Genomic DNA, 15,787 nt, shown 5'->3' on the forward strand with positions numbered 1-15,787 from the left:
AGACCACGTGTAACCACACCAGCCCAGGACCTCCACATCCAGCAGGTTCACCTCCAAGATCGTCTGAGACCAGCCACTCAGACAGATAATGCACGGCCCCATGTTGCAAGGATCTGTACACAGTTCTTGGAAGCTGAAAATGTCCCAGTTCTTGCATGGCCAGCATACTCACCGGACATGTCACCCGTTGAGCATGTTTGGGATGTGCTTGACCGGCGTATACGACAGCGTGTACCAGTTCCCACTAATATCCAACAACTTCGCACAGCCATTGAAGAGGAGTGGACCAACATTCCACAGGCCACAATTGACAATCTGATAAACTCTATGCGAAGAAGATGTGTTGCATTGCATGAGGCAAATGGTGGTCACACCAGATACTGACCGGTTCTGAGTCCCCAGACCCCCAATAAAGCAAAAAAACTGCACATTCCAGGGTGGCCTTTTATTGTGGGCAGTATAAGGTACACCTGTGCACTACCCATGATGTCAGATCAGCATCTTGATGTGGCACACCTGTGAGGTGGGATGGATTATCTCAGCAAAGCAGAAGTGCTCACTATCACACATTTAGACTGATTTGTGAGAAATGTTTGAGAGAAATGGTAATATTGTGTATCTGGAATGAATTGTAGGTCTTTAAGTCCATCTCATGAAAAATGGGAGCAGAAACAAGAGTGTTGCGTTTATATTTTTGTTCAGTATATAAATTATTTTATTCTAGCGAACTCCATGTACCAATCATATCACTACGCACAGAATACGAGCACAGTATCTTCTCCGCAGTGATATGATCGGTGTGTGGAGTTCGGTATAAGAAAATAGTTCGCACATTAAACTGCACACTACAAAGACAACGGATTATTTTCAATAACCGGGCCATAATTTCTGGTAAGAACATTGCTGCTGAATTTTTCAAATGTATTTTCCTTGCGCTTTAATCACCACAGAAAGATTGCCATGCACCCCTATTATATTCGCGAGAACCCCGACATTTCTACAGCCGATATCTCTAAAACGAGGTAACTCCCAGCAGAACAACCTAGATGAATAGATAGCACTAAAACCGACATATTTCAGTTTTTGGTGTGAACCGCCCCTTTAATTTGAGAGAGAAGAATGAGGTGCGGGATAGGCTTTTGCCGTTTAACCTGCTGATGCAGAAGAAAATATGCATGTCGTGTCACTCTAGAGTAAAACTTTTTATATATCGTGGATTTGATTTATGCTCCCCAGCAAAAATATATCGCAACAAGATTGATGTCTATTATCTTTCAAAAATGCAACAATTTTTAATAAGATGAATTTACACAGAGATCTTTACTGGAAATCTGAAAGTAGCAGCATGTCCCGGACCGAAACTGGCCCCCCCTGGTCTAGAATTAGGTCTTATCAATGAAGCATTTCACTTCTGCCCCAGGCTGCCATGTGACAAGTTAACCAATCGGACGAGCATCAAGCTTGGGTCTGCTCGTCAGAGTTGTTTTGTCATGGCTTAATACAATGGCAAAAATCATCAAGAAAAGCAATGAAATTATTGACCAACATTGACAGAAAACAAAGGGGTTAAAATTAGTTTATTACTTCGATAGAGTGGGGGGGGACAAACAAACATTACTTAACAATCCTTAGGGAGGCGGGTGCAATGCAGTGTGCAGTGCTGGCACCCCAAGGAAATGGAATGGTGTGAGATGGTGGCAGGCAACGCCCCGCAGGGGAGGGGAGGGCAAATTTCCACACAGCTTAAAGAATGTACAAAAGAAAGAATGGAATTGAAGTAAAACATAACAGCAACCAACTGACCAAAGAAACCCCTTAACACACCATCCCACAACAACTGAGTGCCAGACAGACTCAAATTGTTTTAAAAGCTGGACATTTTTTTCCTCTTTTTCTATTTTTTTTTCTTTTTTTATTATTATTTTTTTTAATTTAAAGCAGGAACACAAATCCAAATCAAAAACAAAGCTGCACGCAAACGAAAAGTGCAGCTTCAAAAATCTAAGCTTTGTTTTATTTTTCGTTTATGCTTAAGATGAAAGCAAGTGAGTGCAAGAGTCTGCGCGAACAACCGCGGTCGGAGATGAACCTCAGGGGAGAGTGTCAGTGGCCGCACGACACGCCCACGAAGCCACGCCCCCAATTTCCAGGAGCCTCCTCCACCCACCTTCGGCAATATATTGAACACCAACGGTCAGCGCTGGCTAAGAAATCGCTTGTGGATGACGCACAGACCCAGGGCTGTCATGTGCAGAATGTCATCAGTTTGAGACGCCCTGCCATGGTCCACAGAGCTACATTCCAAATAGTGTCCATTAGTCTTTTGTTCAAGTATAACGGGATCAGAGGAGCCACTGGAAAAAAAAAATTTTAACTATGACCAGAAATTCAGTCGTCATGTTCAACACACAAACCCGCAAATCACCTGATATGGGAGGGGTTTAAAAAAAAAAAGTTCTTGCCCCGCCCTCTTTCAGCTTGAGTATCCAATCACACGGCTGAAAAAGAGCAGGAAGTATCTAGTATGGATTATGTTTCCGATATTACCTGCCTGTTGTCTGAGGGTTAATCCTAACCTAGATACAAAAATAAAAATTCACTGGGAGACGAAGCCAACGTGAAATAGCCACCTGAACTGGTGGAAATTCTGCAATAAAACCCTTCAGTGATGCAGCGTTCCGAAACAGGAACGAACAAAACCTACTAATTTCACAGATGGGGAGGGGGGGGGGGGACTGTAACTCAGTCATGTATAATAATCTTTGAAAATAAACAAGAATCCTCCCCAACTCTGTGTGATGTCAATTTAACATGAGGCAGCACATTTGTCGATAGACTTTTTTTCCCCTCCATTTACTATACATTTGTTTTTCCAAAGCTGAAGCAGTCTAGCATTCTGTTGAGTCCACTAAAACCCAGCATCCTATTCACATTCCTGCCACCGGAGGCCGCTCAATAGTCCAAGAGGATCCTGGTCTGTCCGTCTGGGGCGAGCGATGTGTGACCCAAGGTCAGTCACTCCCTCTGTGTGCCGCTCGGTTGGCTGATTAAGCTCCCAAAAGGATGGCAGCGGAAGCGGCGAGGTCGCAGGAATATGCCTGCAGATGGTGACGGCCAACAAAGGGGAATTTCACGAGGTCCATTTCCTCTAATCAATTTTTCTTTGAATAAAACATCCCAAGAGTCCAGGATCAAGTATCACTGTCTCGTACAACTTTGCAACATTCCACTTTGAGACTGGTGTCATGGCAGGCAAGGTACAGAGGAAGGAGCCAATTTATTGGTCGATAGTTCGCTGTCCCAGGCTTGTAACCGGGGGTTGTAGATTGTTATGTTGGTAATGATGACAGCTATTATTATTTTCATTAATAATAAGGAGCATTTGCATTATTTCCACGTGTTCGCTGTCTGGGAGATCGAGCGAGAGGGGATCATGTCCAGGAGATACTCGCGATGACGATCCACAGCGGAAGAGCTCTTGTGCACTTGTGAGAGACTGGGGTTGACGTAGGCCATAGTCACTCCTGCAGAAGAACAACAATGTCAGTGCCTCTGTGACCTTCTCCCGCAAATTGCACAGGAAACCAATGACATGTGATCAGCTGAGAAACCATACAGAAATAGGGCAAGCAGATGTCAACCCAAATACAGCGAGTGGTCGTGTGTGCAGGAACAGAACGCCAGCCTTGGTTAGAAAGCTGAAGTCTCAGATGGAGCACTCAAAAATGGAGGACTATAGCCCAGGCTATAAACCCGAGTGGTCTTTGAAACAGGAGGCTGACAACTGTGTGTTGTCATGAACTCGAGTCGGTCGAGCCATTCCCCGAAGACGAATACTTCCAGGGCACAGCAAAGTAAAGAGGCAGGGGTTTGGAGATGAGAGAAGCAGAGAGAAGCAGAGAGCCCTCAAAGTGGCCCCAGATAGAGGAGGCTGAACGAATAAACACAATACAAAAAAAAAAGTACAGGTTTTGTTTGCATGTTGCAATGTTTACATATCACACACACAACTGCATCTTAGTTTGCATTCCGGATTTACATCATAATTGTATGGCAATAAAAAAAAAAAATAAATAAAAAAAAATTAGAAACTATGAAATTAATCAATTTCACTAACTGACACCTTAAAAAAAAAACAAACATAAAAATTGCACCAACACACTATATGGCCAAAACTATGAGGACACCAGCTTGTCCAACATCACATTCTGAAACCAAGGATATTAATATGAAGCTGGTCGGCCCACATTTGCTATAATAGCCTGTACTCTTCTGGGAAGGCTTCCCATTGCATGCTGGGACATCTGCTGCCAATCAGGCTGGGTATAGATGTTGGGTGATCAGGTCCCTTTTCTGTGAATTTGTGTGACCCCCCACTGCACAACTGATCTTGCTCCCAGACCTTTTGACTTTCACAAGCGCTTGCCTTGCGGTTGACCGGGGAAGCTCTAACAGGGCAGGAATGTGGTGAAGTGACTAATCGGGGCGTCGTCATACTTTTGGCCACACAGCACACGTTACTGGGCGTCTGCCGGGTGGAGGATGGAATCTACCTTGGGTTGCGGCGCTCCGCTTCCTCCAGGCTTCGACGGCGGCGTTACGGCTGCTGTTGACCTTTCCCCCTGCGTGCACAGCATGCTTACCTGGCCTGCTGACCAGCGCGGCAGCGGTGATGCTGCCGCTATGGAGCTGTGCGGCCTGCGAGATGGAGTGGCTCGCCGCTCGCCCTCCCATGGCCTGGGCGCTCCGGGAGAGCTGGCCAAGGCTCTGCCAAGGGATGAGGGCGCGTGTGAGATACCGCAGGGCTGCCATGTTTACCTTCATTCGCTCAGTGTCGGTCATGCGGCTGCATCTATCCACCATACACCAACCCCACCCGATTTGTTAACCGTAAGACTCCAAAGGCAAGAATAAACACACAAACTGAGCACCCACACGCGGAATATCCGTGTCATTCTGCACTGCCTACACACGATGCTCTTCATTTGACGACCAGTGGAAGAGCCTTAAGTAACTGCTAAACCTGCATCATTTCTATTCGTTTAATTCATTCGGACACAAGCCAATAAATTTGCAGAAATACTGAGAAAACACTCCGTACACAAGCAGGTTGTTGGCTGGGGTTCATCTGTCAGTTCTGTAAATCATTAGCACGTTTTGGGAAATCAAGAGCTAAAAACTTATGGAGCGGTATGGAGTGACCACACCGAAAATGAAAAACAGGCCTTAGGGTTACTGCGCACATACAGACAGCAAAGTGTGCAGACCTCCCGGCCTTTTCACATTACGAGAGCACATGACGGACTCAAAAATCACCAGTGCTGATGCACTGAAAGACGTACGAGGGACCTTCTAAACACAGGCCTATATGATGAAGCAGGAAGGAGGTGGATGAGAACGGGGTGATGAGTCACCTGTTTGACAGTGGAATGGTGGCGGTTGATGATGGCCCCCCGGCTGGGCTGCGGCTGCAGGGGGGAGGGCCGGGCCTGCTTCAGCTGCTGGGACCCCAGGGTCTGCTGCTCCACCTTGATAGCGGGCAGAACCGGGGGGGTTTTGGTGGCGGGGGAGGCAGACAGGCTCTGCTGCATGATGCGCTGCTCGATCTCCTGCTCCTGCTGAAGCGCCTTGACAAAGGCCGCTTTCAGCCGGTTGGTGTGCTCCGCCTTCAGCACCTTCTTCTGGTTGGACGTCGTGCACTGCTCGCACATGACCGTGCCGCTCTTGTCTTGCCTCCAGCGAGATGTGAAGTCGGTCTTGCACTGGGCACAGGTGAAGGGCTCTTTGGGGGCAGGAGCCGTGGATGAAACCTGAGAGGCCTGCAGCTTCCCTGTTTGATAGAACACAGATCATGAGCCATCAACCTGGCATATCTACAGCAGCACAGAGACACTCATCACTGCACTCCCACTAGGGGGCGCCTGCCTACGCACCCTTGGCAACCGTGTCCAGAAGGTTTTGTACCACCTCTTCCAGGCCCACCAGGTAGATGAACTCGTTGTTAGCGGCCGACGGCAGGAAGTTGAGGTCGGGCGTGGTTGGCTTGGGCGGCGGGATCTCCAGCAGGGTCTTCTCCAGCTGCTTGCGCAATGCCAGCTTGGCGGCTGCCTGCCGACTGGCAGGAGAGTCATTCACGCCGACTGCTGTCACGCAATTGGCCAGGGCGGACTGCGACGTCACTGAGGAGCCTTTCAGGTTGGTCGGGGGGGCCTGTGACCAGAGAGAATGTTCCGGGACACTGACCCCATGTCTCATTGGCAGCTCACTACGCGTCACAACAGTAAATTTACTCTCGTTTATCTTTTGTCTCGTTTCTCGTTTATAGTTTGTCTGGGCTGACCGTTGGTCAGACAGCTCCGGTCAGAGCCAATCACGCCACGACACAATAACTCGGCCAGTCCTGCCAAGCCAGAACCAGCCCATGTCCCCAGAGCCTCCATAAGTCAGCTTCTTTATCAGTTGTCAAAAACTTTCCCTCTGATGCCTGCCATTTTCAATCCTCTCTCGTTCATAATGGCCAATTTACTAGACGGGAAGGAAGCTTAGGCAAACATTTGGCTTTACACACAGCTCCTCAGCATTTCACACACTGCAAAAATAGTGTGACATTTACACGGTACACTTTCGGTAAATATCCCCACCTGTGTTACACACAAATCTAAAAGGTTAGTTTTCTAAACAGCATCAAAACAGCATGCAATGTTTTCAATTATTTTTCCAGGATACTTCTGGCCCAGACACCCTTGTGCTGAATCTCACTTCACAATGCCGGACGTAATAAGACAGCGGATGTGTATCCACTCCAAGGACAGATATAATAGCCGGCTTTGTGCTTCGGAAAGAAAGTAATTAGATTTTATCTACCCTGATATTTACCCTCTGTTTACATGGATACCAATAGCTGTAACCAGGAGACAATCATCAAATACACCGAAGATTCATACATTTTGACTTCTAGAACATATGGAGGGAATAGTCATACTATGCACAACAACTCGGCTTTTGATACCTTTGAAGAGTGAAAAGCACACTTACTACAAAAAGTTTAAAACAGTGTTTCTTAAGCCGGTCCTTTAATTGTGCCTTGCAGACAATTCACATTTTTGCTCCCAGCTGGGAGGGAGCAAAAATATGGAGACTCTGGGGATCCCCGAAGACTAGTTTGAGAAACACTAATTTGGGAGTCGGCTTATGTCCTGCAGGGGTCAGGTCCAATACAGCATCCCCATGTGGACACGGGCATTATTACACAATGAAATTGGCTGGTGACCTGAGGGATGTTGACTAGGACGCTGGTGTTGGGCACGTTGGCCACGCGGATGAGGCCCTGCTGGATGATCCTCTGGCCCTGCACCTGCATGCTGGGCACGCTGGCACGGGGGGCTAGCAGGAGCGGAGGTGGCCCCCCTGAACTTGAGTGCTGCTGCTGCCGTAGGCCTTGGACCTGCTTGGGGGGGGGGGGGGGGGGGGAGACATGGGTTAAGGAGGGAGCTAACCTCTGGCATTTTGTGTTTGGCTGACTTTAAACTGAAATTAAACTAAGAAAGAGGAGGAGGAGAAAGAGGAAGGGGAGGGCCTCACCTGGGCGCCCCTGACCAAGGGCGGCATGACAATCTGGGCGTTATGTGAGCCCAGCTTGGCTGATATCTGCTGGCCCCCTCGCACCAGCGGCGGCGGGATCACCGCACCCGAGCTGCGCCCTGATGTCACCTATCCGGAGCACAGGGGGCGTTAAGGAGGGACCCTCCAGACAGCGAGCTTAACGAGGCGGCAGGCCGGCCACACAGAGCTCACACACGGCCTCCTGGCCCAACCGACGCAGCTACGCATCCAAGGACAGCAACCGCTACTGTTTAAAATGGCTATGAGTCCCATTCAGACCAGGCTTATGAGCACTGACACACGCACACACAGCTAATAAACCAATGACATGGCTATAATCACCATGAGCAGTAGGCCTGAGGTCACACACAATTAAATGGCCCTTTAACCTTCTGGGGTCTTGGGGTAGGGAACAAGGTCACACATTTCATTCGATATCATAAGCTTAATTCATGGCAAATAAATTATGGCATTAAACTCATCTAAATCTTACTGTACTTTGTAAATATGTCAGATTTTAAGTCTGTAATTTGACAACAAAGTACAGACATTGCAAAATGCAGTTCAGAACACTTGCAGAAACATTATAAGATACGCAGCATCGCCAGAGGGTTAATACAAAGCCGTGCTTCGCATTCAGCTTCCAAAAGATGCTAGCAGTGAGGATAGAGCAGAAAACTAGGGCCAGGAGGTCATATAACCATCAGAGCCTGAAATTTGCTCCAACATAATCTCATGGCATCTATAATGGTATCTATTCATTAATTATGTTAATGAGACTGGTTTCTCATTATAAACAGCTGTGTGAGCTACTGAACACACACACACACACACACACACACACACACACACACACACACACACACAGATGAAGGCCGAGTAGTTTGTGTTGAGCCCCTGGTGAAGCTCCCTTAAACTGAAGACAGGCCACCTGACTTAGGACCCGATCCTCCATGTTTAGAGTATGTGAGCCGCACTAACCTGTATGGCTCCTTTACTGGCTGTGATGCTGCCCCTGACCAGAGGAGGTGGGGTGGCCACAGAACCGGACGATCCAGCGGCCTGAGAGAGAGAGAGAAAACGGGCCTGAGGGGATGCCGGGGTCTGAGAGACCCCCATGGGACAGGCTTGTCGGCTGGCAGGCAGGCAGGCAGGCCAGGCCCTACCTTCTGCGCCGGACCCTCCTTCTGGATCTGGCTCTGTCGCAGCTTCTTCAGCAGAACCAGCTTGGCCTCCTCTAACCGCAGCTCTTCCTTCAGCTGTTTGATGATGCGCTCGCGCTCGCTGGGACTGCTCTTCTGCACACAGGGCACAGGGAAGTCAGAGAGAGGCGGCCCCGTGTGCTGAGGGGGGGGGGGGGGGCAGGCCTGGTCCAGGTCGAATGGGGTGTGACAGAACCAAAGTGCCCGGTACTGGATTGAAGGGGATTGGGGTGGGGGGGGGGTGGGGTGTGTAGCGCTTACCATCAGCAGCTCCGTGTCCGTCTCCCTGGAGCAGTGGTTGAGGCCATTGACACGTGGGCTGGAGGGCTCATTATCAGATAACACGATGACGTCGTCAGGTGATGGCGGCCGCCTCTCCACCTCACTGCAGACAGGGGGGGAGAATTAATGGTATAGTCCAACATTTCCATTTAATTCACAATGACAGCAAAACAAGCAGGTTTATCATGGCTGGCTGCAAAGCTTGCATGTCGAGATATTAATTCATTTGATTGCCATAAAATCCATTGATTCACTAAGCACTTACCCCCTAAAGGGTCACCGGGGGCCTGGAATCTACCCCAAGCAGTACAGGGCACTGGACAGCCTCTCTGTGCAACCTCCAACCACAGATAGCAGAGGCGGGATTCAAACCCCTGAACATGGAGGTATGAGACAACAGTGCTATTCACTGAGTCACCAGGCCGTACATGACAAAAGAATGACTATCATACAGAAAAACACACACACTCACACACACAGCACTGGCTCAGAAGACAGGCTGCCATTGCCTATACACATCCCACACAGACAATAGATGTGGCTACCTAGTTCAAAAGGCATTTTACAGAACAAAAAAGGTACAAAATGCCTGTAAAACAAACTACTGTTGCTTAAAAAAATAAAATAAAATCACATCCAGGGGATGCCTACAGCAGTCTGCAGTTTTGTATTTACTTCCAGAATTATCTGATATGTACTATGAAACAGCAGAGAGAGACTAAAATATTCATACCCCGAAATTATACGAAAGCATGAGAAGGATCAGCGGTGCAGACAAAGACCCTGCCGATTAGGTGACCTGAGCCCAGAGTTTCAAGATTTAAGTGCTTATGACACCTGTTTAACAAATGTATTAACGTTCAAGCCGTTGTATATGTAAGGAATAATTGACGACGGGCCGTTGAATTTAGAAAATAATGCACAGCCGAGGTGGTAATGCGTTACACCTCGGGTGTGCATTATTTTCTAATAATTCAACGGTCCGGAGTCAATTATTCCGCTTATACTACGGTTGCCACACCTCAAGACATCGATCAGATGATATATTTCAAGGGATTCGTCCGGTTTTTCTACTTAAATCGCTATTGTGAGTAGGATTATTTCTTCCGCATCTCATCCAACGACTCTTTTGCTAGTTCCAAAACGTCATTTTAAAGCTGGCAATGGAGGCTTGAGCCGTTGATAGCAGACTAATGCAGTTAATAATGAAGTTATTAGAAAAAGAGCGAGAGACACAGAGAAACAGAGAGAGAGAGCTTGTATGAATTAGGCTACCTCTGTGTGTCCCTCAACAGTGTTCTGAAGCACCGTCTCTAAACTGTAAGTCTGCTTTAAGATGCAGCGCTGTTATTACCTCGCTAGTGAGAAATGTCATGTGTAGCCTTTAAGTTGGTATACTAGGCTAACTAATACTGCTGCAGCCCAGTTGTTGAAAGTTTCATATTCACCGTAAATATTAAAATTTACTTTCTGAAAATCGTCTGTCATGTTGTTGTTTTTGTTAGTCCTGTGTGCTGTATAGGTACTGTATGCTAATTTCCGTTATTACAGTTAACTATGCGAAGTGATATGGAACTGTAATGCGGTCAAGAGAGCTACCTGGAACTACGTTCGCCGTGCGGTTATCTGAAAATAATTGCACACCTCAGAACGTTCGTCAGCCAATCAGATTAAAGCATTCAACGGTCCCGTAGTATAACAGGCATTAAATACATACACAACTCACTGTTTTCAAAAAAGACTGCAGGTATGCAGTACATAAGAATCTCTGATCCAGGTTAGTGTGCACTGCATGTGCAGAGAGAAAAGAGACGCCATCTACAATTCATACAATCTTTCAGGAGTGTTAGGACAGAACTTTGAAAGATTATAAAAAAACGAAGGCGCTATCCCTTATTGAACTCAGACCCTGCAGGATAACTTACATTAAAAAAAAATAATAATAAAAAAAAGTGACTACCTGGTAGTAAGCTGAATGAACAGAATAAAGGCACATGACCTGCTCAACAGAGGAGATTCTGAGAAAAGACCCTTAACTATATTGGCCAGCAGAGGGCAGTGAAGCCCTGTTTTTGTCTCCTGCGTTCAAATAAGCAGGAAGACAGGAAAACAGCAGATGACCTAAGATTAAGAAGGCCTGTGGCGCAGAAGAGAAGAGGGAGGGATATTGCTCACAGGGTGCAGCCTGGGGGGCGGGGGGAGGGGGTACAATCCTACATCTCAAGCATTCTCATTACTGATGACATCTTGGAGAAGTTTGGTGACGTCGGGATGAAAATGCATGCCGGTAGGTTGCACTCCTGTTAGGTGGCACATGGGCTCCACAGGCCCAGTTAAGTGACTCATTATGATGGAAAGGCAGCAGCATTTAGGGAGAGAGAAATGATATCCATTCCTCAGCCAGTGAGCGACACATGCCAACAGTCAGAACGCTATAAGAGCGGCAAGGTACTCGCGTTGGAAATAACATCAGCATATAAGATGTACTACTGTGGCCCGGACACACAATAGGGCCGAGAGCCTAGGGATGATGCGACAAGGACAGGAAAGTTTAGACTTGCATAATCGAGAGGCAAATTAGCCGTCCAAAGAATGGTCCATCAGCGATAAAGTTATTGCATCTAGGAAGGAATACAGAGTCACTGGCAAGAGAGACAGGCAGGGACCAACCCCCTATCAGTCCTAGTCATGGGCGTAAATATGGCACATAAACGTCACTCGGAGTTGCAGGACATTACGGATGTGTCACCTTGCTGCAGGGCGGCACCCACAACAGCAGCATAAGCGGCGAAATCCAGCATGAGCTAGAACTCCTGAAATATACAGGGAAAGCAGCAAATGAAGGATGAGAACGGCCCGGCCCCTGAAAGGCAGACAGTCAGCCAGAGCGGGAGAAATGGGGCCTTGTGCAGACTGCTGAGGAGACATCCACCGAGAGGGTCCGGAAAGGCAGGATTCCACACTGCCACTCACCCACCACAAAAGGTCACAGTCAACAACTTGAGTAAAATAAAAGCTTTCTTTAATATGGAGCAATAACAAGGTGCCCCAATTTCAACTGATCTGAGGTTTAAAAAAAAATAAAATAAAAAAATAGCTCAGATCTAACTGCATCTTCAGAGCTCACGGAAATCACTTCCTGTGTATCAATCACTCTACTAATGTTGTCACATGACCCAGGCATTTCCCCCCTTGTGGTCACGTGACACACACACACACACACACACACACACACACACACACACACAACCCCCCCCCCCCCCACTGGTTCCTTCCAATGTGGAAACCATGGCAACGGCTGGCTGGAACCAGTTTGTGACACATAGCCTTCATTTTGTGAAGTGAGGCAGAGTTCAGGTGCTGAAGAAAATGGAGCGGCTGGCTGCCTCAAACTTTCAAAAGGGAAAAGCCGCCTGATATGTGAAAGCAAACTTCCTGTGCAGAGCCCCGCTCCCACTGCCCGAAAGAGGCACGCATTCTGACAGGACCAGACTTCCACAGCGGCCGTAATCACCTCCACGAAAAAAAAAAAAAATGATCCCCAGCCAACAGACCCCCCTCCACCCCACATCTCCACCCTTATCCGCTCCCATGGCCAACTTTATCCATCCATTAAATGGACAGAAACTCACATAACACCAACTCTTTAGCATTGCCTATACTTTCCCTAGCCACTGTAAGTTATTTTCTGTAATGTCTTTGCATACACATGTATAAAATTACACGCCTATGCTGAAACAGCCCAACTTATTTATAGAGTAATATATAAATAATCTCCTCTGCTCTGCATGTGGAATTCACATGTTGACCTCGTGTCATACTGGTTTCCTTTAGGTACTTCCGCTTCCTCCAAGGCATGCAGTTAGGCTGACCAGTGTGTCAAAATCACCCATAATCTATGATCATGTGTGTCGGTGTGTATGGTTGTGCTTGATGGACACACACATGTGCATATATTCACGCACACAAATTCAGTGCTCCACTACTGATCCCTAACATCTGAAAGACTTCATTCGATTGTGAATTATGATATTCTTGCAACCATTTCATCATGCTTAAGATGTGAAGTTACCCAAGACGCTTCAATTGAAAATTAACATCACCTGATCACAAGGACTGCAAAAATCAACTATCACTGAAAGATCTAATCGCATTACTGCTAAATCATACCCGAAGCCATTTGAGTTGTCTAATGAGAGCCCACAAAACACCAATGAAAATATAAGATGCACAGTTGGTCTCTGGGATACAGTCACCAGTTCACACACCTTTTCATGCCCAGCTAGCCAATAACACGAGGCAGTGGGTCCCCAGCCCGAGCCTGGAGACTCATATCAAGGCGAAGCAAAGCACACCTTAGACAGAATGCCAGAACACTACACAAAAGAACCACCAGACAGACCTGAGAAAGGATGGAAGTTTCGAGGGCTGCACAATATCACATGATGATATAATCAATTGTAAGGTGCACGTGCAATAAACACCAGGGCCTTAGATGACAGGCATAAAATATTAATGAGAACTATATTGTCACTGCCAAAAGTCAGTAATCTGTATAAATCCGGCTAGCAGAACACGCCACATACTACCGTTTTGGTGAATCACAGTGGTGGTGGAGAAAGGGACAGCTCAAAAGGGAAATCTTTAGAAGCGTCCGTATATTTACCAGAAAGCCGGCATCCAGCCAAATGTTTATGCCCGTCATGTAAAGCCCTCGTGATTATTGCACATGCCATATAATTGCAACGTAAAATCATGCAGCCCTATATGGAACCAATTCTGCTGCACCAAACCACTGCAGCTCTTAGTTACTTAACCTTATTTTCCTTTGACAAGAATAACAAAAACACACAGTACTGTCTTTAAGGTATAAACTGTGCAGAAAAGGACAGATCAGTGCAGCTGGAAGAAAAATGGAATGGAAACCTAAGAGAAGGTCAAGGGGAACTCGGCCAGTTTTGACTTTCTGAACAACCTAATGACAAACCAAATCATCTCCCTAAGAGCACAGTGCCTGACACCACTGGCAACAGACTGAAGATGTGGTGACTAACGAGCGGGAAGAATTTTAATAATTAAACGTGAGTTTGGCTTGAGCTGGTCACCCACTACACTCACGCCAACGGTTTAGTTAGTATACGAACAGCGGCGAGCCCCGTTCTGAGGGCAAGCAGCTTTAAAGTGAAATGAGCAGACCAGCGGGGCCAGTAGGACTTAGGAACTGGAATAAGGAAACCTTTCTATTTATAAGAGACCCAAAAAACCAGATATGCAAAAAGCAAGTGGCTTTGCATTCGACAGTGGTGTCCTACGGCAGGTTTTAAAGGTCCAGCTGAAGCGGGTGCACAGTGGGCTCGACCAGGTGAAGAGAATCGGCGAGAAGATGCCATGGATGCCAGCCGCGGGTGCCGTAAACCCACAATGATGGGTGAATTGAAGCATCGTGGTCAAGAAGCGCTCACCTTTTAGAGGTGCTCATGTCGACCGGCTCCTCCCTCGTCTGCACCTCCACCTTGATGGTGGCCTTCACCTCGCCGGCTTTGAGGATGCCAGTGACCTTCAGGCCATCGGGCACTCCGGTCTCGCCTTTCCCGTGGTCCCCCTTCTCCATCTTGACCTTCTTGCTGTCCACCTCCACGGGCAGGGCATCCCGCTCCAGCGCTCGCTTCTGGCTGCGGGTCTGACGCATCGCCTCCTCCGACATGCCGGCACCTGGACAAATAAAGGGGAGGGGGGGGAATAATCATCACTCCGTGAGCACGACTCGCTGACATGCTCGGCCAGGTACACTGTAAATCCGCCGTTTAAGTGCCATATAAAACAAAGCCAGGTTTAATGGCTTAATCCCGCTGACGTGTCAAGATTACAAGCAACAGGAGCCCACGTAGCAGCGGTGGTCAGACGACCTGCTGTACGTGAACTTAAAGTTCTGTTATTCTACCAAGATCTGTGCGCCTGAATGTTCCGTGCTGTACCAGAGGATCACACTGCAATGGATGATGGGAAACGGAGGGGCCTTAACTGGCATACCAAAGGCTCTCACCCATACATTCAAATGCAAATAGTTTTTTGTTGCTATGGATATTTAAGTGCCACCCAAAGCAACTTAACCCCCCCAATATGACCAGCCTCATCTTAGAGGAATTAAAACCCTGCTACCACACACACACACACACACACACACACACACACACACACACACACACACACACACACACCACACACACCAACACACACACACACACACACACCACACACACACACACACACACACACACACACACACACACACACACACACACACACACACACACACACCTCCACAGTCACTTAACCCCAAGAACCTTCCAGAATGTGCCCGTGCCCTTAATCACGACATTACCTGCCACTATTTATAGTCCTCCAGCAAGGTTTGTGGGAAAACGCATCAACAGCTATATGCAAAGCTACATGCCATCATTGACAGGGTTCCATCCTGACCCCAATCGATGCAAAAGAACGTCGGAATTAACACTGACAGTGATCATATGTGACTTTTGGGAGCCCTAGCAGGAGGGTCCAAAGACATCGGCGACGGGTATCAACAGTCACTGCGGCAGGCCGTAACTCCTAAAGCCACGGGGACGAGGCGTGCATCAGGCGGGAGGAGCGCAAAGTGCTGAACAGCAGCTGGACAGAAAGGAAGGTTCCAGACGGTGACC

The 15,787-nt window shown here is 47.6% G+C and overlaps 1 protein-coding gene across 3 annotated transcripts; it reads right to left on the reverse strand.

Moving 5' to 3' along the window:
- Nucleotides 1-2,368: 2,368 nt before the first annotated feature.
- On the reverse strand, nucleotides 2,369-14,815 carry LOC125708477 (transcriptional repressor p66-alpha-like). 3 transcript variants are annotated; one of them, XM_048976018.1, is made up of 11 exons: nucleotides 10,362-10,376; nucleotides 9,352-9,460; nucleotides 9,066-9,189; nucleotides 8,769-8,900; nucleotides 8,584-8,664; nucleotides 7,582-7,710; nucleotides 7,271-7,447; nucleotides 5,934-6,210; nucleotides 5,415-5,830; nucleotides 4,554-4,767; nucleotides 2,369-3,524 (listed from the first exon to the last, which is right to left on the reverse strand). In XM_048976018.1, exons 3-11 carry the CDS (start codon nucleotides 9,066-9,068, stop codon nucleotides 3,388-3,390), a joined length of 1,566 nt encoding a protein of 521 aa, XP_048831975.1. In that variant the 5' UTR covers nucleotides 9,069-9,189; nucleotides 9,352-9,460; nucleotides 10,362-10,376; the 3' UTR covers nucleotides 2,369-3,387. The 3 variants fall into 3 exon arrangements, with proteins under 3 accessions (XP_048831975.1, XP_048831973.1, XP_048831974.1); XM_048976016.1 differs by lacking the exons at nucleotides 9,352-9,460; nucleotides 10,362-10,376 and adding an exon at nucleotides 14,549-14,815; XM_048976017.1 differs by lacking the exons at nucleotides 9,352-9,460; nucleotides 10,362-10,376 and adding an exon at nucleotides 14,549-14,814 and having other exon boundaries at nucleotides 7,271-7,444.
- Between the last annotated feature and the right edge of the window lie 972 nt (nucleotides 14,816-15,787).

The sequence above is a fragment of the Brienomyrus brachyistius genome, chromosome 15, assembly GCF_023856365.1.
Source record: "Brienomyrus brachyistius isolate T26 chromosome 15, BBRACH_0.4, whole genome shotgun sequence".
Taxonomy (NCBI): Eukaryota; Metazoa; Chordata; class Actinopteri; order Osteoglossiformes; family Mormyridae; genus Brienomyrus; species Brienomyrus brachyistius.